This window comes from Parambassis ranga, chromosome 10 (genome assembly GCF_900634625.1).
Source record: "Parambassis ranga chromosome 10, fParRan2.1, whole genome shotgun sequence".
Taxonomy (NCBI): Eukaryota; Metazoa; Chordata; class Actinopteri; family Ambassidae; genus Parambassis; species Parambassis ranga.
In genome coordinates this window covers 12,572,420-12,599,590 of record NC_041031.1, presented here as the reverse complement: position 1 = coordinate 12,599,590, position 27,171 = coordinate 12,572,420, and the positions used below count along the sequence as shown (strand labels likewise).

At 41.8% G+C, this 27,171-nt stretch overlaps 2 protein-coding genes across 4 annotated transcripts; one reads left to right on the top strand and one right to left on the bottom strand.

Annotated features, from left to right (window-relative positions):
• Nucleotides 1-1,347: 1,347 nt before the first annotated feature.
• LOC114442215 (serine/threonine-protein phosphatase 2A 55 kDa regulatory subunit B gamma isoform) lies at nt 1,348-18,016 on the top strand. 2 transcript variants are annotated; one of them, XM_028415578.1, is made up of 11 exons: nt 1,348-1,830; nt 2,229-2,560; nt 5,025-5,181; nt 9,287-9,384; nt 9,650-9,815; nt 10,498-10,610; nt 11,151-11,328; nt 11,948-12,112; nt 12,733-12,902; nt 15,289-15,380; nt 15,973-18,016. In XM_028415578.1, the coding sequence occupies exons 3-11, from the start codon at nt 5,100-5,102 to the stop codon at nt 16,265-16,267; spliced, it is 1,359 nt and encodes a 452-aa protein (XP_028271379.1). In that variant the 5' UTR covers nt 1,348-1,830; nt 2,229-2,560; nt 5,025-5,099; the 3' UTR covers nt 16,268-18,016. The 2 variants fall into 2 exon arrangements, with proteins under 2 accessions (XP_028271379.1, XP_028271380.1); XM_028415579.1 differs by lacking the exon at nt 5,025-5,181.
• A 747-nt stretch (nt 18,017-18,763) lies between these two features.
• wfs1b (Wolfram syndrome 1b (wolframin)) lies at nt 18,764-25,911 on the bottom strand. Of its 2 annotated transcripts, none has more exons than XM_028415577.1 (10): nt 25,718-25,911; nt 24,668-25,048; nt 23,607-23,683; nt 23,300-23,444; nt 23,035-23,208; nt 22,856-22,936; nt 22,557-22,714; nt 21,913-22,149; nt 21,687-21,805; nt 18,764-21,429 (listed from the first exon to the last, which is right to left on the bottom strand). In XM_028415577.1, exons 2-10 carry the CDS (start codon nt 25,044-25,046, stop codon nt 19,887-19,889), a joined length of 2,913 nt encoding a protein of 970 aa, XP_028271378.1. In that variant the 5' UTR covers nt 25,047-25,048; nt 25,718-25,911; the 3' UTR covers nt 18,764-19,886. The 2 variants fall into 2 exon arrangements, with proteins under 2 accessions (XP_028271378.1, XP_028271377.1); XM_028415576.1 differs by having other exon boundaries at nt 23,607-23,689; nt 25,718-25,910.
• Nucleotides 25,912-27,171: the final 1,260 nt, after the last annotated feature.

Below are 27,171 nucleotides of genomic sequence, written 5' to 3'. Positions count from 1 at the left end.
CTGGATGATAATCCATAATATATATGAGTATTGATCAGTGGCAAGACACAGTTTTTGATTGAGATTGAACATTGTTATGCACCTTTCATATTTTGCTTGAAGATAGAAAGCACTGTACCATTTAGTTTTGTGTTAAACTGGTTAAATGTAAGCTGGCGCCAACGTTGTCCTGGTCATCACGTTGGTGCATATCGCCTCAGATTCTTGAATAAGAGACACTCCAACAGTACCATAGCTGGCCTTCATACTGTCTTTATTATATGGCTTTAAACAAGCTTCAGCACTAGCTGCTGTACAAAGAACCTGTCACCTTTTCTGTGTACCTTATCATGTATTTATAGATTTAACTAGGGGAGGGTATGTGGTGACATGTGAATTGGTAGAGATGTGCAGGTAGCCTGAATGAGGCTTAGGAGAGCTTTGTAGTGGATGTTAGGCTGGCAGGGGGCAGTTGATTGGGATGGGCAGAAACTGTACGGCAGTGGTGTTTGTGTGTGGTGTTGCTCATCATTGGTAAGTAGTGCGTGGGGGGGAGGACATGCTGGCAGTCTTGGAGTAAGTCAGATAAACAGCTCTTCTTGTTCCCTGAGAGGGGAGGGGGGGGGGGGGGTTAAAGCCTGGTGGCAGACAGCCAGCACCAGTGATGGCACCAACTGTCATTGGCACCCCCTCGCTATCTGCTGCCACACTTACAGGAGCTTCTGTGTGTTGGTGTGTGAAATGAAGTGTTTCTCCATCAGAAAGTGGTCATTTCTGGTCTCTTGGACTATGGCTGAGCAACTACACATTACACCCATTTTTCATGCTGGGTCTGATGTTTATTAGTGAAGACATGGCTTCTGCTAAAAAGCACTAAATATCAGTATAAATAGTTATTGTATTTCAATACCTAGTTAAAAGCAAAAAAAGCTTTTAACTCTTATGCCTTTTTGAACAAAACAAGAGCATTTAAAGTTCAGCTCCAGACACATTTATATATTTGTTAGATTAGTACTTGTACTGGTTAATTACTGGATTCACTCATTTACTGGAGGCCTCTGTGTCAGCAAATCACACACGAAACCTCTTTGCTGTTATGTAGATATTAATCGTCTTGTTGATGTCTTAGTAAGAGGCGATTTTACAAAACAAAAATATGGGAATTAACTTGATATTGTCATGATACTGCTCTACATTGGAAAAAACAACAAAAAGTATGAGTTACCCAGCTCTTTCTTCTATACACACTTGAGTGGTTGGTGTGCTGCTGTATATTAAAATGTGTTAGTATCAGTTTATGCTGCCTTTGTGCTAATTCAGTTATGTCTGCAGGTGAATCCCATAGTAGTCACTGTTGTGGTTCATACTCAGCACTAAGTCGAGTGAAACGGTCTGACTCTCTTCCTCTCCTGCTCTTTCCTTTCTCTCCCATTAATCACAGCCTTATAAGACACTCAGCCACTTCCGCTCTGCCGCCCACTCCTCCAACCTCACTGTTTCTTTATCATATTTAATCACCTGCAGTCAGTGGTCAGGCAGATCACAGCTCTGTGGTGATTGGCTGCGGCTAATAGTGGGTGGGGCCTCCACTGATGCATCACACACACGTACCAACGCAGCAGGACAGATCCTCTCCCACTCTCCCTCCCCCTCTCTCTACCTCTCACTCTGCCTTTCATACATACGCCAGAGCACAGACTGCAGCAGAACGCAGGGCCAGAAGAATTTTCCTCCTCGTACTAGAACAGCCCAGAAACCAGCGAGAGACAGTCACCCGCTGAAGAGGACTGAGACATTATTCATGGATGATCTACTCGGGAGTACCTGACCTGCAAGCTGCTGCGTGTGTAGGTGAGTGTGTGTTTATCTCACTGTGGATGTGCATCTGTGTGTGAGTTCACTGCAGAAGCAGCAGCACTGCAGATACACCGACCAGGATCTCTGCTCATCCCTCTCTCCCCTCCCCCCACTATCATGCTCCTCATCTCCTCTCTCATCTTCTTCTGCTCAAGCATCCATTAACAAACAGAGACTTTATCCATTTCTGAAAGCAAAAAGCTGTGTTTTCTGCGTGTGTTTGCCAGAGAGTGCAATTGGTCTGGCCACACCTGGACTCAGCAGCTGCATGGTGGACATAGGGTGCGCTTGTTTTTTTTTTTTTGCCTCATGAGTGATGTTTGCTGTAGTGAGGCGCAAATCAAGCTCACTAGTGGTAGCATTTAAATTGTTTTCAAATAATCCTCTTGCAGGTTTGCATCTGGCTGTCAGAAGCAGTTGAGTGTACTTCTAGACGCACCCATCCCTCCTTCGGGACTGCCCCGCTCCCTCTTGCTCCTCACCCTCGTTTAAGGATAGGATGCCCGGCCGTGCGCCTCTGTGCTGAGGAGGCGTCGCCGGGCAGCAGCATGGGCGCTGTGCTGGCTGGCATCCCCACCACCCCCTCCACCACCAGTCTGCCACCACCACATTGCCCCACCAAGACGGGCACTCCCCTAAGCCCCGCTGATGGGCGAAGACACTGACGCCACCCCGACGCTTAACCACCGCGGCTTCCTCCCCGACCACAACTATGTGACTGAAGGTAGGAGGCTGTATGCGTATGTTCACGTGTCCAAATGAGAGTGTGAGATCTATGTAACCAACTTTTGGAGAGCGTGTTTGTGTGTGTTCTTCTATGTCAGACAGAACAAGCTCAGGACAGCTTCTTAATCCTCTATAAGCTCAGTGCTAATAAGTGTTTAGACAGAACACAACACTCAGATTTAAACCAGAGTTTTCCGCTCCTTCTTTTCCCCTCTCATACTGTTTTTATTTGCTTTTGTAGCCACCTAGTTACCTTGTATAACACAGCAATTTTTTGACACTGCAGGGAAGTATTGATCCAGCCTGTGTTTGAATGTGTGTGTTGTATGTATGTTGGAGTCTGTCCTTCTCTGTGGAATAGACAGAATTTTCTAGACAAACATCCATATTCTTGTGCCCTTTCTTACCTCACAACACAGGCTTTCACTGCCCAAATTGAATGATAGATAGATAGATGGATAGATAGATAAAAAGATAGATAGATACTTTATTGATCCCCAAGGGGAAATTCAGGAATTCAGAATGTTGGCAAATTGAATACATATTTTATCAGATCTCAGTAAAACCCAGCAGCACACAAAGGACTTGTTTCAATAAAACCAATGGATTATAACGACTTTCTGCTAATCTTAATAACCCCGCTAATCTCACCTGCACACAGACTTCCCTGTCTGCCTTGTCTGTTTTTTACACTCGGCTCATTGTTCACCACACCTCTTACACCAGAACAGCGGATTATCATTTGGGGGTCATGGACGTGCAAGTAGAAAACGAATTATGTTTCCTGCGTCTGAACTGAAACATAATTTCCCTCACACAGAAGCACGTCAGATGTGTTGTTTTGCCTGTTGATTATACCTGTGTTGTCTATGTGTGTGCCTTTGTTTGTTTTTATGTGCTTTTTCTGTTTTGTTCTTATATTTCCATGAGCAGTGTCTGTTCATTTAGTAAGTGGTAAAAAAACAAAAAACAAATCAGTGTTTTAACAGCCATCACCTTCCATCCATTATTGCCATAGAAACAGTCAGTAATGGTAAACATGCTGCTGTTCATGCTTGGCCAGTATGATTGACATGTTGTCTCCACCCACCAATAATAGCAGTATTAATTATTCCACACATCTCAGGCCGGCACAGACATTATTTAGGGTGAATTGCTGATGAGCTCATACCAGCATGGTATGAAAGAGCTGTGCCGCACACTGACAGCTTTCATGCAAGGAAGTACAAATTATGTTCTAATAATTACTTGCACAGGAATTCTCAAATATAATTTTCTGTCACAAATCAATAGAAAATTAATTTACCTGCTGCCTACGTCTTCTACATTAACTCCATCACCCGACACCTGTCCTCTATGGTCAACCCCATCCCCCACCGTCCTCCCCATTTCTTTCCTCATCGGCCTGTTAATGCATCTCACAGCATTGCCCGTTGCTGAATTGGCACATCTGCCAAACAGTTTTCCAACAGTGCTTTAAAGGCTGCTTCTCAAACACAATGTGCTCCTGTATGTGTGAGAAACACACAAGGTGGTAGAGACAGACAGAGAGAAATGTGATTTGATGCTTGGGTGCTTTTATGGCATTCATATTTATGTATTTCAGTAAATACTGTGTGTTGTTTTGTTTCCTTAGGTTTGTTTATATGTATGAGTGTGAGTCTGCAAGTGTTTTGTGAGGCTATAAGTGTGCGTGCACATACATAACAGTGTGTCTTCCCATGGGGATTCCCCTGCCCTTTAACTCCTACAGGGGGAGAGATGCTTAACCTCCCTCCACCTTACTATCCCTCCCCTCTCTCTCCTTCCCTCCATACAAGGTACAATGAATTAACAAATTTTACATTTTTTGAGAACTTTGTAAAACAATTTTTATAAAGTTTTCTTAAAAATACACAGACACCATCCCTGTTCATCATTACCATTTTTCTATACCATGACTTATTTTAGCAAGGAGCTCACACCCCTGTCACTGGAAGAGAAGGGTCATAGCAAACACAGACATCTTGGAACAGCATATGTGACTTATTTTTATCATTCCAGATTTATATCAATAAATCTTTGTTTAGTTACTTGAACAGATTTCATTACATTATACATTAATTAATTTAAATTGAATTGGTAGTTTTTGATGAAAAATTACAAACATCTGCAAAACTTTCAAACAAATTTTATAACAAACTTCGTTCCATCAGTTATCTTATCTCTGTTCATCCTTCATGTCTTGCTAGCCAGACGCAGATACAATGTGATCATGAATACGCCACCAGTAGATTTTCTTTGGTGAGAACTCATGATTGAGTGTGGTGATGTAGTAACTCAGTCCCTTCCCCTAACCCTTCCCCAACTTCCCTCTCCCTGCCCGGACCTCCCTCCTTCCTTCCTCATCCTCTGCCTCGCTGTTGCCCTCCTCCTCCCCTCCCTCCTTTCTTCCCATCCGCCCATCCTTGCTCCTCTTGCAGGGCTGCTCCTGGCTATAGCCTGAAGAGCTCCGCCCATCCTGTCCACCCCTCTCCACCCTGGATTCCTCCCCCAGGATGTTGAGCCCCATCCAGGTCCTGTGCTCCGACATCACTACCCTTTCTCTGGAGCCTGAGCCGTTTGCCTCTTACACTGAAGGTGTGTGCTCTCTTCTATCCCAGAGGTCATATCTGTGTCACACAACTGCTCCACATGACCCCAGTGTGAGAGAGAGTGTGTGTATGCAAGAGTGTGTGTTGAAAGGAGTTTGTGTGAGTTAAAGAGATGTGTGTGAGCAGAGTCAGGTGAATTCTCACATGAGTCTGAGTGATATAAATATCTTAAACATCACTTTGTCTCTGTCTGTCTGCCTCATCCGTTTTGTGTTTCTATTTTTATACATGGCTCTTTATTTTTGTCTCAGTCTGCCTGATCCGGTATGGATTGTGTGTGTGTGTGTGTGTGTGAGAGAGAGAGAGAGAGAGAGAGAGAGAGAGGTTGATGTCTTTAAATAGTTTAACCAGATGACACCATGTCTGCCTCTAGATATTGATGCCTTAGTCCTATTTAATAATAAGGAAGACATGAACAGATATTGACACACATGTCTGTGACATCCACAGAGCCCAGCTGCCATTTTTTTGAAATAATTGATGAACTGTGTGGTCTATAAAATGTCAGAAAAGATAAGAAATGTCTTCCAGTATGTCTCCAATGTCTCTTCCAACAGTGTGAAAACTGTAAATTGAATAGTTTGGCTGGTCTCAGCTAACTGTGCCAGCCCTATATGCTGACAGCTGTATGGACAGAATAAAATAAGGCTCACAAATCTGGTGGATAAACAAATTGATTTTTTTTGACAAGGAAAAGCAGGATTATAGGTGATTCTATGCATGCGGAAGCTGGCATGGTTTGAGTTTCTAATTGTTTGTGTCTATAACCATTAGGCTCACACCAGCTTTACTCCATTGTGCCAATGTGTGTTTGGAAAAATGGTAGATCCCCTGCTGTGTGGGGCTTAAATCAGTCCTCTCCACACATGTGCACGTCAAACACAAACACGTGCAGCAGTTCTCTTTTTTCCAGATACCAAAACTGCAGGACAGGGATCAATTTAACATCTCCCTCTGGCAGTCGCTCTCGCCCCCTCCCTCTTTTCCTCCACCCATTTATTTCTCTACAGGGTAATTGAGCACACACACTTGTGCACATGTACACAGGAAATGCAGGGTGCTTCAACGCACACACACACACACACACACACTCTCTCTTTCTCTGTCTCTCTCCCTCTCCTGCTGAGTGGTGGCTTGTCCCTGCTTTTAAGGAGTGTGTGTTTTTGGCTCAGGTTTAATGGTCTCTGTTTGCCCAGACCTAAGATATCTATAATTGGGACTGTAGGACGTCTGCTCCTCTCTGTCCCTGTAGAAACCTCAACAAAAAAAGGAATTCCCCATCCTTGTATGTTCGTCACCCCCCTCATCTGTCACATGGGTCTGTCCAAATTTCTACTTTCTAGTTTTTACTTGATAATATATTTTAAATCTGAACTAGGCACTTGGTATTGACTTTCATTTAGGACAGAAAAACTGCAAACTGTTGCCATTACAAAGCTGAAACTCATTGGGAATATTCAATTGTTTGAAACCCATCTTTAAATCCAAAAATTTGCCTGTGAAACCAACATTTTTTGTTTAAATTTGCCATTAATAGATCACCAAAAATAAGAGAATTCTGTCCTGAAAATATCTCACAGTAGATGTTTTTTCATGTGTCACTGGGTTCATATGTGGGTTTGTGTTGGTGTGTACTGTATGTGCAGGTGCATGCACTTGCAGTCACAGTGTGTTTTCTCAGCTTCTGCAATGTGCCAAAGTCAGATGAGGCTGCTGATGCTAATGGACTGTCAACGGGAGATGGGTGCAGCTAGCTTGCTATATTGCATAGTATAGTATATACTGTAGGACAGTGACTTGAGAATCTAACAGAGGATGTGCGCCTGTGTTTTTGCTGAGCACAACTCTTTCTCCATGTGCCTTGAATTGAGACACCGTTGTCTGTTAGTGTTCACACACTAACTCACACTTGGAGCATCAAGCACACTCACTTTGCTGTGCATCATTACATGTGTAGAGCTTTGTGTGTGTGTGTACCCATCATGTGTGCATGCATTAATTATCTGCATATCCTCAATTAGGGCCATAGTGTCTGCTCCATCTCCTGGTATTAATTGAGAAACATTTGTTACTGGATGAAACTGCAGTAGCATAATCATTTTACCATGCTCCTTCTTCCTGAGAGTACTGGATTGATGAATCCCACTTCCTCATTCACTAGACATCCATATACGGCCAACCATTATGAGTACCGCAGCTACTGGTTGGCTCTGCTGGTTACCACGGCAACCTCTACTCACCGGAGGACCCCTCCACCTTCCTTTCCCATCCTTCCCATTCTTTTACTACCAGCACCACCACCACCAATGTGTGCACGCCAACATATAGCAGCCAGGCAGGCAGTGCCGTGGGGGAGGGATGAGAGCTGAATGTGGACAGACAACCAAGAAGAGAATAAGAGGCTGTTATTAGTCAAATGATCACAAAAACCATGAGTGAGAAATTGACACTGAATAGTAAAGAGATAAAAAACAATGTAATTAGTTTGAAAAGACCATGGAAATTGAACATGAGTAATACACAGTAGTGTATTGTGGTTGTGTTGGTACAGTGATTGAAGAGCACTCCCTGCCTCCCTTCATCATAAAACCTCTCTCAAGGCCACCACAAAATATGCAAGGCTACAGCATTGAATCACTCCAACCATCAATGAATACACTCTCTATTTCTATTACTGCCAAAGCTTTTGAGGACCTTGTTCTTTTTTATCAAAGCTGAGCCCAGGGGATTTTTGAAACCCAATCTATGATATTTTTGAAGATACTAATCAACTGTTTATCAGTGGATGGAAAGCAGATTTGAGCTTTTGCGGCACAAAGATTTACGTGAGGCTGCGCTGTGTCCCTGTTTTTCCACATAATATGTACAATGTCAGAGGAATCTCGTAAAAGCTTTATTACATTGAAAGTCATTTTGAAATGTTATTAGGTTTAGTTTTCAGGAAGGGGAGGTTTATGTACTCCAGAAGTGGCTGTTTTTATAAAATATTTTTACTGTCATTTCCTAGTGGTTAGCAAATATTTGTATTTTTTTGATTGTGGGGTGACATGAATAATACCTGAGGAATCTGTGCATTTGTTGCAACTGAAGATTATCCAGTCATCTCCATGGTGATCTGCATCACAAGCAACTGTCTGTTCTTAATGCAGCCTATATTGTAAAACTTCACAGCTGAGCTGAACATTCAGGTCACATCTGTCAGTAAACAAACTGGATGGATTACTTGTTTAGTTCAAAAAATGAAGAGGAAATATAGGACAAACATTGAGTAAATACATGTAGGTATTTTTAACTGCCTTGAGGTTTCAGCATCTTTGCTTGTTTGAGTATGGTAGGATGAAGTAACCCAAGGTAAATCATTAACTTTTTAACTCCTGTTTGTAATTTGAAGGTTTACCAGACCTTTTTTCCTCCCAAGCCGATTTTGTGTCCAAATATTTAGAACTAAATCTTCAATCTGCTTCACTAGGGGGGATGAAAGCAGGATAAGTAGACAGAGGGGCAAAGAGGAGCTTACATGGAAAATTAAAACCACATGCTCTTCATTAGAGGGTATAAATTGGTGCTTTCTAACTTAAGATTTTGTGTGATGCAGGAAGAACCAGTAAAATTCTGCACAGTAAATGTGAAGTAGGTATTTATTACACATTACTGTATGCATATACAAATGAATGTAGTGACAAATAATGATTGGGATCCACAGCTGTGTACAGAGATTGTAGAGTACATACTTATCCCCTGCACAAGATGAACTGAAGTGACACTGTAATCCCGTGCGTCATTGTCTGTGTGTCATAGTGGAGCACAGATAACACCTGTGCCTTCTGTGAAACAGCTGTGTGACTGTGTGTGTGTTTATGTGTTTTATACTGTGAACACAATCGCATAATCGTTGTGTTTGCAATCAAATATTGTTTTATCCCACACATATTTTAATCAACGTACATATTATTCAGATGAATGATTGTATGAGGTCAAATAGATAATACTATACCCTCTCTCTCTCTCCCCCTCCCTCCCTCCCTCCCTCCCTCTCCCTCCCCCTCTCTCCCTCCCCTTCTCTCTTTCTCTGGCTCTCTTGCTCTCTCCAGCTGATATCATCTCCACTGTTGAGTTCAATCACACAGGAGAGCTCCTGGCCACAGGGGACAAAGGGGGCCGTGTGGTCATCTTTCAGAGGGAACCAGAGGTACACACACACACAGATATACAGTTTTTTATTCCTGCTGTGAGAGCACTGATGAATGCACTCTGTTACCCTCCAGCCACACTCTATATTGGTTGATAAATAGTTGATGCTTTATTACAGTGCTGTGCAGAGTCTGAGCCACACTGCTTCTGCACATAATCAAGGTTAAGACTGACTGAATTAGGTCCAGGGAGTTACAGTTTTTTGCACCATGATAATGCATGTGAGAAACGTATACCTTTACTTGCTCTGTTTCTTTCTACAGAGCAAGACTGAGCCATTCTCCCAGGGAGAGTATAATGTCTACAGCACCTTTCAGAGCCATGAGCCTGAATTCGACTACCTTAAGAGTCTGGAGATTGAGGAAAAGATCAATAAAATCCGATGGCTGCCTCAGCAGAACGCTGCACACTTTCTCCTCTCAACCAATGGTAAAAGAGCCCACACACACACACACACACACACACACACTAAAAGCTGTAAAAGAAGTGCTGTGAAAGTTATTCAGTGAAAACACTTCTCGTGAATCAGCTGTAATGATCATATTTCTGTGCAGTAGCTGCTGACCCTGTTTTTAAAATGTGACCTGCCATTTTGAAAAGGTCAAAGTGTGTGTCACACTAAAATGGCCCTTAGAACCATTATTACAAAAATGTATACGGCAATATTGTGCTCCCATTTCTGCTGCATTACAATGGTCTATAGTGCATTAGTGCCTGAGTTTGCCTTGCTTGGCAGAAAGAGAGAGAGAGGGGTGTTTCTGCTTTATGTTTACATTTTAAGTTTATAGAAGATCTATAGATTTACTGCTGAGCTGTTATTGATTCTGTTAAATACTGTATTATTTACAGTTGAGGCTATGAAAAATGGAAGACCTGCCTCCCCAGCTGATGCTGCTTGCTGTCATTTTTTTAGTAAAAGAGTCTGAGATTTCCTTTAAATTTGATTGTCGAGTGGATTTAGTCATTTATTTGAGTTATTTAGTTTGAATTAAGAGTTGACTAGTTTTAGTTAACCTAAAAATCTTATAACAAGCACATTTTATTCATTAGTTACACTGACTCATTACCTCTGTTGTTATCAGAGGAGTCAATGGCCTTGTTTTTTTTTCAGATAAGACGATTAAGTTGTGGAAGGTGAGTGAAAGAGATAAACGGCCCGAGGGATACAACCTGAAGGATGAGGAGGGTCGCATCAAGGACATATCCACAGTCACCTCCCTACAGGTGGAAGATTTGTCTGTCTGTCTGTCTGTCTGTCCGCCCGTCTGTCTGTCTGTCTGTCTGTCTGTCTGTCTGTATATAAACATCTTTGTGATGTGCAGGTTAGGCAATAAAACTGGGTCAGTGTGTACAGATGTGTTTGCATGTGCAAAAATGGGTCACTGGCACAAGGTACATGTGAGAGCACGTGTCTGTGGGGGTGGAGAAATCCTCCAGCTACACAGTGCAGCACTACAACATCCGCACTGGATTCATCAGAGCATCTGTGGTTTTTTTTTATATTAGCAGTTAAATTGTGTGTGTGTGTAGGGGCTGTTATAATATACACAAGATCAAGACCCCATTCTGTGCTTGACTTAATCCGATCTTAATCAAGCAATCAATTTCGGTCTGTAGGAGTTATCTATTATTGATATCAAAGGGAGTAACATATGAATATTAAATCCTGACACAATATAATTATTTTATTTTGATCTACTCTCTCTGTTTGACCATCTTTCTTCTCCAAAAAAGACAAGGATGTTAAACCGCACTCTTTCACAGGTGCCCGTGTTAAAACCCATGGACCTGATGGTGGAGGTGAGCCCTCGACGAGTGTTTGCCAATGCCCATACCTACCACGTCAACTCCATCTCTGTCAACTCTGACTATGAGACCTACATGTCAGCTGATGACCTGAGGATCAACCTCTGGCATCTGGACATCACTGATCGTAGCTTCAGTATCCTTTGTGGCTTGTAGTGCAGAGGAATATAATACAATACACACATGTGAAAGCCGGAACAGATTTATGTGGCATGTGAACCTAGATAATTCATTCACACATTACCACACACACAAACTCCTACAGTGCAAACCCCACTTTGTTGTATACAGACATGCACAAAGACACACACATTGTTGGGGGAGGGGAATATTATTCCTAAGGAGGTAATATGTATCGTAATGAATAATTCACAGGCTGCATAAATATTTCAGGTTCTTTCTGAGTTCTAATCCAGCTCAATAGGACACGTCCCTGACCTGGGCAGGATTCATCACTATACAATTTATCTGGATATAGAATTACTTTTCTCTCAACAATTCCCCCAAGATATATATTTATTGGTTTGTTTGATTCCTGCTGTAAATTATTTACGCTCTGTAGACTGTGTATACATTTATATGTTAATGTATTATGGGCCCACGTGGGTTTCCAGAGATTTACAAATTGATAAAGTAATGAATATGTATTATTGTACAGCAACGAACGTTTGCACTGTACAGAGTGTGATGGCGAACATGTAAGATAGTTTAGCTGACTCTTTGTTATTTCCCTGAGCAATGCCGCTTTCAATCAGACATTGTGGACATCAAGCCAGCCAACATGGAGGATCTGACAGAGGTGATCACAGCAGCTGAGTTTCACCCTCACCACTGTAACCTGTTTGTGTATAGCAGCAGCAAAGGCACCCTGCGCCTCTGTGACATGAGAGAAGCAGCACTGTGTGACAAGCACTCCAAATGTGAGTAAACCTGCTGAGACACAGGACAGAGACATATTGCACATGTTATGTTTTTTTTTATTAAAGCGCTGATGTAGTGTCTGTTTCTGCATTTTGATATTTCAGAAGATTTTGCTTCTTACCCTAATGCAAATTAATTCATAAGATTTCAACTGTAAGCAGCTATAATTGTAATCCTCATAATGAACCCAGTGTATATCTCTTCTTTTGTATGGTGTAACAATATTGCTTTAGGCCCCAGTGAGTTCTTTCACTAATATAAAACAGGACTGCTTTTTATAAATCTGCAACAATTCACATTATAGTACATTTTTGCCTATGTCTGTGGTCCTTGGTGATTTTTTTTCCCCACATTTTGTTCCCCATATTTTTCAATATCTGACCATGAGTCATTAGCTCAGTGTTCCTGCACAAACTGTGCTAAAGCAGCTGGAGTTTTCTTTTCTCTTGGTTGAACTCTTGATCAGTTGTTGTTCAGACAGCCATTCATTAGTCATTCGTATGGTCGATCTGCCTCGTGGACTCAGCAAGACTCAAGACCCACACATTGTATCTAACTGTTTGTGCTGGCATTAGGCTAAAGAGCACTCACCCTCTCCCCCCCCCCCAATCTTTACCAGTGTTCGAGGAGCCAGAGGATCCGAGTGCCCGCTCCTTCTTCTCCGAGATCATCTCCTCTGTGTCAGACGTCAAGTTTAGCCACAGTGGACGTTACCTGCTCACCAGAGACTACCTGACTGCCAAAGTCTGGGACCTCAACATGGAGAGCAAGCCCCTGGAGACATACCAGGTGTGTGACCGGCCATGTGTAGAAAAACATGAGGCCCTGTACCATCTATACAACACATGAAGTGATGCTGTGTTTGAAGGAGAAAAATATGTTTTGAGTGCTAGCTAAGTGACTGTGACAGGGTTGTGGTCTGACTACATACAATGAGCTGTGTGATGTTTGCTAAGTGCAATGCTAGGAAACCTTAGTCCTGGCCTGTGGACATTCCTTTCACACTGTATGCAGACCACGTATGTCCCTGTAAAGCATCAGGCAGGTGAAAATCCTGCTTAGGTTTGTTAGTGAAATCAAATTTTCCCCCAATTGGTGGGAAGTGTAAGTAAGCCCCCTGACAAACTGACAGTACAATTATAACAAATTTGCATCTTTCTGTGCAAACAAATGGTTGCATTAAATGCTCATTTCCTTCTGATTGGGATCACAGTTGTGCTGGTCAAACTGCTTGGTGACTCAATGTCCTTTTACAGAAAACAAGTATTGTCATCCTGGAAAATATGCATAATTGGAGAAATGAATCATGGGCAGAAGGTCGTCTTTCACGATCACAGTACTTACTGATGATTAGATTTTTCCAAATCCTTTTAGGGATAATTGGATTGATTGCAGGCCAGAGAATTCAGTGAATCTCCAGAGACCCTCACTGTGGCCAAAGTTTTTTAAGTTCAGACTATACTCTCCAGACCTCTGTCTGTTCTGACAAATACAAACAGTAAAGTATCAGAGATTATAGTGATTACAAAGGCTGTTAAAAGTGTACTAATAAGCACTATACAAGGGGCCTTTTTTCTATTTGCCTCTATTAAAATATCCCCCACACATACGGTAGTTTGTCTGTGTTCACACTAGACCACACCAGCTTCTGTTTATACATTTCTGGGCAATAGAATTATTTATAATGTAACATATATATAACTTGTTTTTTTTTCAATATTTGTTTAGTATTCTTGCTGCAGGCGTGTGGGTGAACGTGTGTGTATCTCTGTGTGTGCCTGACGTGTGAAGGCCTGTGAGGCAGCCAGGAGTGGGAGGCTAAGACGCACTGGAGCTATTTATAGGCTGTTGGGCCTCCACTCATAAAGTAAAGCGGGAAGGAGGGATACCTTACACAGCTGACACCTAGATCTGCAATGCAGCAAGGGGAGGGAGGGAGAGGGGAAAGTGGGAGAGAAAATGGGTGAGGGTTTGAAAGAGGGACTGAGGATGGTAAACGGTGAGAAAAAGATGGTAAAACCCTTGAAGTTATCTGCTTTCATTAATTTAAAAAAAAAATGTACATCATACATAGTAGTGCACAGTAGTAGAAATTAACAAACCCCAGCTACTTTGAGTTAAACACTTATTTTCAGTGTTCAGCTCATAATTAGAACCATGACTTGGCTGCCTCGCTGTGTCAACACTTGGAAAATTGAAAAATAAATCAGCAAATTTTTGTGTGAAGTGTGAAAAGTGTGTGAAGTATCTCACACTATAATGTCAGGCTGGCTTTCCAGGTGTAGGGATGCAGAAAGACAATAATCCTAAACGATAAGATAAAGCAGCCATAGAATGACAGTAACTGAGCAGATCTGATTCAGACATACCGATTCCAACATTGCTTGAGGTTCTGTGAGGATGAATGTCATAAGCGACATACAGTTCATCCACATGGATGACAATAAATGTACTTCATCCACCAGGAACATGAAAAATATGCACACATTCATGATGAAGGAGGTATAGAATTAAATCAGGGATCACGTGGACTGCCTGCTGACACTGTATCATTTCACTATGTGCAGAAAGACCCATAGGGGAAAACACAAATGTCACCAGATTTGATGTACAACCGTGAGACGACCTCAGCGTGACCGTTTATTGATTGCAAAACTGTTGACTGCTGACTTTATGCAAAATGTATTGTCAGTGGAGGCTTAATGCAGAGCACAGTGGCTGCAGGAGGGTGTAGATTTCAACCTCTTGCATCACAGGGCAGACACAGTGCTGACACAGGCAGGTCGAATGAAATAGCGTTATTAGTCAGTGATGATGTGTGTGTGTTCACATGTGTGTCCCTATTATCATGCCCTTGGTAGGTGTGATAACAGAGAGCAGGATGTTAATGGATTTAGCGATATAGAGAAGGAGTTTAGATTGAAATACACTCCTGCCCCTTGTTTTGCTCAGGGCCGGTGTTGATTCTTATTAGTGTGCCTTTGGGCACCCTTTGTGTTACAGGGTACCCACATTTAACCTGTTTTATCTGTGCTCAGCTTTGTATGTGAGTGCATCTGGCTTGTGCTTGCTCTTCTATTCATAGTTTACACAGTCAATACCAGGGAGTGAAGCAGGTGTGTGTCTGTGTGTAGGAACCTTTATCATATCTGTATGTGTATTTTTTTGTCTCCAGGTTCATGATTACCTCCGCAGCAAGTTGTGTTCCCTTTACGAGAATGACTGCATCTTTGACAAGTTTGAGTGTGCCTGGAATGGCTCGGACAGGTACCTGATTGGTTTGGAGGTGTTTGAATTATTACTATATGAGCAGTGATAACTACATGTATGTTGCTGTTGAAATAAATGGGTTACAGCTCAAACACATCTTTATTCAAATAATGACATATTATTTCACATTACTTGTAATCCTGCAGTTATATCATTTAAGACAACTTTAAATCAGTCACATATGTGTCACTAGGTCACTCACATTTGTAGATGTTTAACTCAGTTGTGTGCACAAGGCTTGTGTCAACAACTAACCTGTTTAGTGCTGTGCACATTGCTCGGTCACATTCACGTGTAGATACAAGGCTAACTCATTCAAGCAAACCCGTGTTTGGTCATTTGTGCATGTATAATATCATCTAAAAACTGTACTGAGAAGCAACAGTGACATTTATTACACACTACAGATACAGTGTAGCTGTATATTATCGGCTGATAATACTGGCAGTCTGATGAGTCTGGCTTCGGGCCTCCTTATGTCATTCATTAGCTGTACCTGTTAATCTGTACAGCATTAGAAGGAGAATGAAAATCTTTAATCTTAATTGTAGACTTTTGATTGTAGATTTTTCTCCTTCCCCCTGTCCAGTGTGATCATGACCGGAGCCTACAACAACTTCTTCCGCATGTTTGACCGCAACACCAAACGCGATGTGACCCTGGAGGCGTCAAGAGAGAGCAGCAAACCCAGGGCGGTCCTGAAGCCACGCAGGGTCTGCGCCGCTGGAGGAAAGCGCCGGAAGGATGATATCAGCGTGGATAGCCTGGACTTCACCAAGAAGATCCTCCATACAGCCTGGCACCCGAATGAGAACATCATCGCCATCGCTGCCACCAACAACCTGTACATCTTCCAGGACAAACTCAACTCTGAGATGCATTAATGAGTGAATGTCAGCAGAGAATGCGAATACGTTTACACCTGAACACACCAATCTATGCCAGATTTTTCACATCATCAGACATACACATACCCAGGAAGATGCCTAACACACAAATACACACACAGACACACACACGCACACACAATCAGAACACATCTAGGTCTACAGTTTCACACAGTCCTTCACCTCCTTCTCAGCCTCCCAGAACTGAAAGGACCCACACAGGGCTAGAAAGGGACCAGGCTGGATTACGCTGTGGATTTGGATTATGGATTGCAAAATTGTCCGAACTGTGGATTTCTTGATTGTTAGCATCTGGATTGTGGTTGATGGTGTGCTGATGGCTACGGCTCAGCTTCTGAGGGGGATCAACCCTCCCCAGACTGGAGAGACGTTTACATGTTTGTCTTTTTTTTTAATTTTTTTTTTAATTCTTCAGGCACTTTTGTTTTCTCCACCTTCACCACCTCCTCCTCCTCTTCCTCTCCTCTCTGTATTTGTGTGCTCAAGCAAAGCCTATTCTTATCCCCTGCCCACTGTTTTGTGTAACAAAAACCCTTTGTGGTTGTCTACCAGCAGCACTGATGAGAAATGGGGCATTTATATAATGGGCTGGTTGATTTTAGATCAGCTTTCCTACTTTTTTTTTTGTACGTTCTTGTTAAATGATGTTGATGATGGTAATTATGATGACAACAACAATGTAAAATGATGTGTAATGTACAAGGATGGGACCCTCACTTTTAACCCAAGTGCACCTCTGAGCTTTCCCTGATTCAGGAGGGATGACCAACATCTGCACTGAGTTTATTGAGGCAGAAAGAAAAAGATACAACATGACCTAATATAAGGACACACACTCACACGTATCTGCTCCACTCAGTATGTTGTAGGAACAATGTTTTCTCTGCTGAAATAGGCCCAAACAGCTCTGATTGTTGTACCTGCTTCTGGTCTGGGGCTGTGTTGTGTGCTACTTCAACATTAAACTAACTCAGATCAAGCAAAAATTAAAAAAAAAATAATTCAACAATCAAGCAAAAAGATGCTGCATGTCGAACAGATTTAGCCTAGGTGTTTATAAATTGACTGACTGACTTGGCTGCCTTCTTGACCATTTTAGACCCAGCTGTACAAAGGCTTCAGAGGCCCAGTGGGGCTCCTTGCAGCACGAGTAACCATAGATGACCGAGCCTTTCTACCTTTGTTTGTGTCTTCGGACACTGAAGCATGTTTACCAGTGTTCGGTTCATACACTTAACACGTACATTTTGAATGAAGCCGTCCACAAATCAGTTTCTACTCGCTGAAACTGAGAACCAAGAAGAATGGGGAATGTTTTCAGATTAATGTTGTATTCTAAAAGAAAAAAAAGAAAAATCAAAGGGCCTAAATGGTGTCTGTATATATCAGCTGTTTTTGACATGTCTGAGGTTTTGTTTTTTTAAAGAACCTACTGCAGACTCGATTGTCTGTATTGATGATTGCCTCCAAAGCTACAGCAGAGACTTCAGTCTCTTCAGCCTCTGATTACTTTGCTGATGTGCAGATGCTTTTATTTTTAGAAAACAGCTTATTCTTTTATTTATCTGTTTTTTTTTCTTGTACTCCACACCTTTACCAAACTAATGTTGATTCACATATTTTTGTGTTAATGTATGTTGATGACAAAATTGTCAAATGGACAGTTATAAATAATGTTAATATGTTTTCTTTTCTGAATAAAGATTTCAACAAAATTGCATCCAATGAGCGTACAGATGTGGTTTTTATTGCAGTTTAATTACGCTGCCATGATCTTAATGTACATCCTTTTATAGTTTCAGTTTATATGGGGCTATAATTCATGTAACCTCAGATGCCACCCAGTGTTGTCAAGCATGTATTACATCTGCAGATAAAATGATCCTAAAGACTGCAGCTATCCCTAAACCTGCCCCTTTCACGCCCCCATGAGGAAGCACTAAAAATTACACATCCTCCATAAAAAATGGGTTGTTTTTGTTGGGATGACAGTGCTGTTTGTTGATCAATTATCAACTAATGTATGAGTTGTCATAAATCTGGTAGGAAGGGTGCTACAACATTAGTGATGTGGTGCCAACAGCAAATTTACAAAACAGGAAAATTAATAAGAACGCTTCATGTAATCACATTGGCAATAGTTTAAAAGATTTTTGTATAGACATAATTAAGTGCCTGTTTGGTTCCTGTATGTTTTTCATCTCAACCCAAACTGAAATACTTTCCACAAAATTCTATCCTGCTACACTGACAATGAACTTGAGCAGGGTATTAAGTAATTTGCTTTTGACTGATGTGCTTGGTTGATAAGTATCTCAGCAGTTTTTATTTCTTTAACCTTGAATATCAGGCCCATATTTGTACTTAACATTTCTTCTATTCTGTAAGTTTTTTGGGATGATATTTTGACTTTAGCAAACAGGGACAGTACGACAACATGCTCAAAACCAACAGGCTGAAACTGAAACTTTGTAAATGCAATGACACCAATATTCATTTCATTAGTTACACCCATACACTTCCAGCTGTGTCAAAATGTCTTCCATGTAAGAGACTACAACTGTGATCTAAATAATAAGTGTGTAGCTTAGGGTAGGAGTCCATTTCAGAAAACCTGTCTAGCATATTCTTCAGCATAGTCCCCTCCTTCATTTACACTTAGTCCTATGCACATACATTTAAAGAGAACTGCACATACCTGCAATAAAAACTGTGCAAGTCTTATTAATCACCTCTTCTGTACAGCAAGAGTAGCATAAATACCCCTTAGTAACACAGATGATATTTAATAAAACAGCAAGTAGCACATGTTTCATCATATTTATACAGTAAGTCACAGTTTTGGACACAGTAGTGACATCCCATCATTACCTGGGGGGCTTAATATATTGAATCCCTGCACAGCAGCGATGGAGATAAACTAGAGAGAAAAGGAAGAGAGACACAAAAAACAGAGCAGGCAACATCAAACTTGCTAACTGCTCTCCAATTAATAGCAGCTCTGATATAGCTGAGACATGATATAGTCTGTTTCCTCCCACAGTATTTGTCTACTTACCCTAGAAGGCACTTGAAACCCAAACAGCCCCATGTTAAAAGGCTGACATGACGATCAGAATTACTTTTATCTATGTAGGCTAGACAACAACGAGAGTACAGTTCAATAAGAATACTGTATCATGTCAATACTGATGACTTTGGCCAGAAAACCTGTCGTGACGTTGATCAACATACATAAAGTTGAGCACATCCGACAGTGTTTGTATAGCAAATATAAAACCCTTCATTAACAGATTCACTGTGGTGAGCACAAATGAATCTTAGACTAACAAACCACACAGCGAGGCAGGTTCACATCTAAAGTAGTGTTGGGCAGTAAATTAGTTAAAAACATTATTGTTTCTCTTTATCATAAATATCCACACATTTGGTTCAAAAGCTAAAAGAACACACACACTCAATCACAAATCAAAAATGTCTGCATTTTCTACTCACTCCCCGATATTGCAGATTAGATTCTCTTAAGAAAATTGTGTAGTTACAATCATTAATGTTCTTCAGCTGAACAGAGATGAACAGAGATAAGGGTTCCCCTTTACTCCTCCTCTCGAGTCACAGACTCAGTTTCAGTCTCTGAGTGTTGCTCCAGCTGGGCTGTCAGGAACGGGTTAAAGAAGAAGTCGAAACCAAACTGGAGCGCATTTTGAGCTGTGCGCCTCCAGTCATGCTCGATCTTGTACTGCCTGCGGCTGGGAATGCGGGCATCGCCGCATGACAAGCAGTGAATGGCTTTAAGTTCAAACACGGGCCACTTGGAGCCTAATCGTCCCTCCAGAATGGTGCTGAACTCCACCAGGCTGCCGGTGTTTAAATGTAACAGCACAGATTTGAACTCATTGCTAGCCCGCAGAACTATGTCCTTAGTGGCGTCTTCATCCTCTATGATTGTCCCATCCCTCGTCTTCCTCTCCAGAGGCATTCCCATTGTGACTTCAAACTTGTACCGGTCGAAGCGTTTGATGTGGCATTCATGCTTAGCCAGTTTTTTGAGTTTACAGAGGGGATCTTCAGGAGGAGGAGCTGGTGCAGGCAGAGGCTGCGGCTCAGCTGTGGAGTTTTTTACCTCATCACATAGAGGGTATGGGTCTCCATACAGGCACCGCATCCAGTTCCCCATAAACACAGGCAAAAGGTTGATAACAGACTGCGGGCCATTTTCAATGTCAGTCACACGGACATACTTGAAACGTCCTGTCCAGGTGACTCGGTGTCCTTCCAGGTGAGAGCAGAGAATCTGAGTTTGGGCCATGTTGGACTCTTTCCAGGCCAGAGGGCCACAGATGTTGCTGTACTCAGGCCACGTCAGGGTGGAGTTATACACCTTCATGCCTTCAGACCTGTAGACATACATCCAGCAAAAGAGCACTACTGCACTGAGCCACACCAGGATGAGTTTCACAATGCTGCTCCGTGACAAAGAGCGGAAAACAACGATGGGGTTGAGGCTGAAGCGAGTCCAAAGTCGCAACACTACTGGAACAAAGCAAATAGTCAGAGTGACTATCATCTTGGTCAGCTCCAAGGTGAGGAACCACTGCAGCAGCTGGATAATGAGCATGGCGGCCAGGCCCAGTGAAAGTATAGGAAGGGCAAACAGGAACAAGAAGTAACCCACACAGGTGCGGATGAGTCCTATTGCTGTGGCATTGTTGAGGAACACTAAGCAAAGCTCACACCAGGTGAAGCAAACCATGTAGGGCACCAAGCACAGGTAGGTGCCCTTGAAGCCTCTCAACTGCGCCATACGGAAGAGGAGATAGAAAAGGTGTCCGTATAGCAGACATGGCATTCCAAGGTTTAACACCACAACCTCACCAAGAGGCACGGCGATGAATGTCTTCCCAAAGACCCTGAGGAACCAGAGGGAGTCAGGCAGGAGTCCAGTGAGGGAGCACGCTCCAGAGAAGACCTCAGTGAGGAGCGCTTTACGAGCAAAGAGCTGAGCAGAGGCATGAAGACTGAGGAAGGCAGTGATGGTGAAGAAGAAAGCAACAGCAGCCAGCTCCGAGCAGGGGATCCAGGATTTATCAGCAACAGGGAAGGAAAACACAACAAAGACTACGGACAGCAGGAAGTACCTGCAGAGACAGAAATGGGATGTTATTTTTTTGTTATTAGATCATCATGAGCTCATTCATTTACTAGTTTAACTACCTTTCTTTGTTAGCATAATTTAAAGAATATTTACCTGTGTGACAAGTAGTCTAACAGGTAAAACTTGAACAAAACTAAACTTAGAATTTGTAAACAAAACAGAAAACTGTTAAAATGCTTTGACTGGGTAAATGAATGGATATGTTTACATATGAGTGAAGGTAAATAGAGATAATTTTACAGATAAGGCTCCAAGTGTGTCCATCCAAAGTTGGTCTCAGCCTGCTCCAGATCTATCCCGGGTTCAAAGTGAGCAAGCAGGTCAGTCAGAGCACGGAAATTTTCCCAAGCTTTTGAATTCTGTTAACACAGAGAGATTTTTTTCATTTCTGAGTATATTGGTAGCTCTGAAGCAACTCAAAAAACCGATGATACAGAGCAAGAAAACAACATAACCCATCACTGACCTGAAATACCCGCAGTGTGCAAATGACCATGGAGAAGAAGGAGAGGTAGAAAACAAGCAGGGGTATGACGAAGATGAAGAACTCAATGGTGAGGTTGGAGATGATAAAGAAGAAGATCAGTGCATTGACATGGTGGGTGGGGATCAGGGCACTAAGCCACTGCATGCCAGCTCGTGAAGCCCAGTCAATGAGGTGCTCTTTTATCTCCAGCAGTGCGTACAGAGGGAACTTCAGCAACTAAGAGGACCCAAAGGAAACGAGGAAAAAAGTTACTAAAAATATTTGTAGTAATTTGTAAAATAACTTATAATATACACAATAGCTGATGCTGTGGCTCCACTCTCAAAGTTCAGTCATGTCTGTGTTAATATCAGGGTTAATTTAGTGTCCAGCATAACCCTTACACGTTGTTCTGTTCATTTAGATATCATGTAAATTCATGTAAGTCAATTTATAGCCTTAAAGTGTGCATTAACATTCCAGCTGATAAAACATTTTTGCTTGAGCAGAATAAAATTGTCAGCATGTAATATCAAGGTAGTAGAAATGGAAGGAATACTGATATGGACTGATGTTTTAAGAAACAGAAAAGAACACAGGTGCTCTGAGAAGGACAGCAGACCAGGCACAAAGCACTTGCAGACCTTTTGGTGCAGAGGCAATTCATCTGGATTCTTCACCACTACATCATCATCATCATCATCATCACCTCCTGTAGCCTCCATAACCCTTGATGGTGCGATACCCTGAGCATACTTCTTGGTTAACTCAACAAAGTCATCAAGACCCACATGTGAGGTAGCTACAAAGAAGAACAGGCAACAATTATTTAAACAGTTTGCCTGACTATAAATAACAAAATATTTAATCTCACTGGAAGATTCTGCTTAAGGAATAGGAAAACATTTATTATTGTCCAATTCTCTTTTCACACCACACATACCCTCGCTGCTGACCATAGTCTTCAGGACTTGCCTCTGTTTCTTAGCAGAGCTGTTGAGAGGACCAGGAGAGGCTGGCTGGCCTGTAGATGGAGGACATTATGAAGTGATAAAAAAAACATCCTCTCAATATGCAATACATCTGCAATTGTGTTTATAATGGAGTGTGTTCTCTTTGTACCAGGCTCTGTGTGGACATGTTCAACGTTCTCTAGCATCTCAGAAACTGCAACAGACCTCTTCCTCTCTGGGTTCAACTTCCAGTACATAAGCAGAGCAGCCTTCCTAACTCCTCTCTCAAAACGTGTCTCTGTACACAGTTTCTTCACCTCCTGGAAGTTCTCCAAAGTGATGCCTGAAGATGTGCAGGAGCAACATAATGTTAGTCACACCATCACCCTATAGAACCTTCACTAACATCCGTAGACTGAATGTAAAAGCAGCACCTTTCCTTGAGGCTAAACACTGTTGCAGCAGTCTGACTGCATCCTTGCGGCCCTGTTTAGCAGCCTGGATGAGCCAGGTGACAGCTGTGCAGTTGTTGAGTTCCTCATTGCTTTCTTCTGCCAGTGCCAGGAAGTAACGGCCCATCTGGACCCACAACCACAGAAAAATGCAAAATAAGCATTACAGTGACTTTGTGACCTGTACTTCCTGTCAGTGTGTCACTCTAAAATAACAAGTGTCATTACTTTGCTGATCTGCTGAGTGTTTGCCACATGGTCATTCAAGTCAACAGTTGTTGCCACTGACCTTCGTCTGTGCTTTCACATCACCAGACTTTGCTCTTTCCTCCAAATCTTCAAAACTGACCTCATCCTCTGGCTCATCTGAAACTGAAAGTTGTGTAATAAACACAGAACTGTAGATTTAAAGACATTTGCACACAATTTAAAGAAGAAAAAACTCTTTATTTATTAGACTAAAGATGTCTATTTTGTTTAGATCTTGACAAACATGTTTTTGTAACCTGTACAGACAAACATAAATAGGTTTTGGAATCCAGGTCAATATGTCAGTCAGTGACATGAGAGTATGAGCATAAAGCAGATCCTTCCAGAAACAGCTTTGGCCTGAATAAGACCTACCGGTAACTATCACCCTCTTTCAGCTGATGACATCCTGTATGCTACTCTCAAATTCTAGCTCTCCAGTAATGTAATTTGTCTCATTTGATGACTGTGACAACACATGTGGGGAGACCCTTTTCCAATAATGCAACCACTCACAGGCTGTAAGTGATGCTGAGTGTAGTGGTGGTATGGCTGTGGCTGAATGTTTCAGAAAGTTGAAGAAGGACCAATGGGATCCAGTAACTTACATCAGATGCTTATTATTGCTTGGGGTATGCTGCTTATTCTATGACCCTCTGCCTGAGCCCTAAAATAACTGTTTGTTAAGCACAGTCAACAGCAACAGCTGGTTCACCTGATAACATATATCAGGTATTATTTATCAGTTTAGTTCTAGTGGTCCTAATTAAAGTGAGTGACTGAGGTGTTATTACACTTTCCAGTAATGCTCTTGACATCACTGCAAATGTTTTAACTTACAACTGTGTTATTCCCAATGATGATAACAGATCTCTTGCTATATTAATGTAAAAAATAGGGGTGAGAGTCTTTTCCTCTCAAGTTAGCAAAAAGGGAGGGGCTGCTTTACATGTTGTGGTAAATGTTGTCATGGAGACACTGCAGAACTCACAGTAAATAGGGAGTGCTGGCTGCACTGATTGTTGAGCAAGTTAAACTGTGCAGTAAAGATTCTGTTTTAGGATTAAAAGGTAAGGTCAAGGGTCCGAGATGTATTCTCACCTGGTTCAGGTGTTGGAGGAGGTGGTGACATTGTGGGGGTAGTTCCAGCAGCCGGGGATCCAGTTAGGGGAATTCCTGTAGAGGCTGCGTTGAGTTGAGATCTGCCCATCTGAGAAAGGCTCCTGATTGGCTGGCGGACAGGTGAGCTTGACGGTGTGGAAAGGGAGGAAGAGCGAGAATAAAGACCAGGAGAAGAATGAGAGGAAGAAGTGGAAGGAGAAGAAGCCGCTGGCATGGCGAGTTTAGGTCTTGGCCGCTCTGAGGTTGATGGGGTTGTGGGAGAAGATGAGCTGAGAGAGGAAGGACCAGGCCTGAAGGTGGCAGGGGAAGAGAGTTTGAGCTCTGGCGCAGATATGTTGCCCGTAGGTGATGGTTCCATGGCTGAAAACACATCAGGCAAATCAATTAAAATGCTTTAAGGTGTCATCCTAATTTACCATTTTTATTTGTGTAAGTGTAAGTATTGCAAAAAATATATATTCACTGAGACACACAACACCTAATGCAGAATAACAGGAGTTTTGCAGAGCAGTCTCATGCTCTGTCAAATCACTTCCAGTCACCTCACATGTCAACTACAAACAAATACTGAGGTAGCAGAGGTTTCCCAAAGATTAAAGCAGATACTTTCTCTTTACTGCAATGGACAGGCTCCTAAAATACAATCACAGCTGGTGTTGAGCTGATGTTTGGTAGAAACTTTCTGTGACAGCAAACCCGTTGTCCAGTCTACACTCTATTCTAGTTATTATCTACTGAGTCCCTTGCAGCTATATTGAGAAGGTGACATCTTCTAAAGAGCACTGACTGGAAACGTGTCCTGTTTCACTTTAGGGAACCCAACGTATGGCAACCGAGACGAGGCGCCAATGGCACTGATTAAAGCCGTACAGAAGAATCCTTTAATCACTCTGTTACAATACAATACCATGTATACAGAGAGCTACACTCTATATCTAACTGATATCTAACAGTGATACTTTGAAGTGACAGTAGGCGTTAGCTAATAATTTATAGCTAATGCTAACATGTTTTCTATTGTTCACTCACCTTTATGTCAAAAGCACACGTTTTTTAACTCCCCCTAGAATAACTGATGTCAAAAATATTTCAGATTCTTTACTGTTAAGTGTACGGAGCCATTCTTGCTGTTTCCCTCTATAAAGTCTGTCTGTCCTCTGGTCCCCGTGTGGTCAAACTCCAAACACACACACAATGCAAAGGAAAGTCTGCCAACAGCTGCATCTGACGTCCACGCCCACACTACATTCTGCGCGTTGTGATTGGACAAAACCCATGACTAAATTTGTACCCATTATTTGATTGGTTGTAGAAGTAGGAAGTTAAAGCAGTCTTTTTTAGACAAAAATAATCAATCACCGAGAAACTTGAAGAAGATAAGTTGCATAATAAACGACATAATGCTCTTAAAGTCCTTTTGTAATAACTCCTATTATAATCGGCGTATTTCTAAACTATACTCAATAACTAAGGTTGGTGCTTTTTAATAGTCTGATTTTTTAGTATAAATTGTTATTCGATTTATTATACCTGCTTAAAACAATGTAATAGTAGTTATTTACCAGGAGATGGCGGTGCATAACACATTACTAACGTGTATTTTAAGAATACTGTTTTTTAAGCGCAAGATTTGTTTATGCAAAAACACCAATCCATCCATCTTCCTAATAGTTTTAAATTATGACATTTTAAAGTCAGATGTTTTTCCCCAAAAACTTCAGTAATAACATAATCCAAACAGACAAGTTACAGCTATTAATTATGTAAAATAAATCTACTGCATATATTATATTTTGATAACATAAAACGGAATGGACAAGGAAATAAAACTGTTCAAAATACAAAAAGGGGCCCCCATTTGAAAGACAGACAATTAGTGGATTATTTAAGAGGACTCATGGGAGTAAGATTAAAGTTCAAGTCTGGGAATGAGAGTGTAGATAGCACACCGTGGGAAAAGGAGGAAATGAGGGCAGTAATTGCTTAACTGCAGTTGCATTGAAGCAGTTATGTAAATGGACTCGATTAGGAGATTAACACAATCCAGTTGAGAGGATAAGGCGGACCATTATACTGGTTTTGTTCCTTTCACATGCACACCTTCAATCTATATTAGGCAATCTGTCATTTAAATGGGCTTAGACACACATGCACCCATAGGTGTATTTTGTCTAAATTAGGCAAAGCAGCTCAAGATAGAATATTTGTAACAATCAGCTTGTTATGAGTCCAGATTTTTTTGAACATGCAAATCCCTTTGTGTACACTGCATGGTTTTTACCATGTGGTCATTACTTAGGTAACTGAAAATTGAAACAAGCTGGTCTTGTTGCTTCGGTCTGCTTGTTGTCTTGCTCTGTATCCACTCCAGGAAATAATAATGACTCAAATAGAGACTTCCCTTCATCTTTTCTGTCTGGCACTCCTTCTCCCTCAGCTGCAGCAACTACAAACTGCTGCATGGCACATCAAATATAGAGACT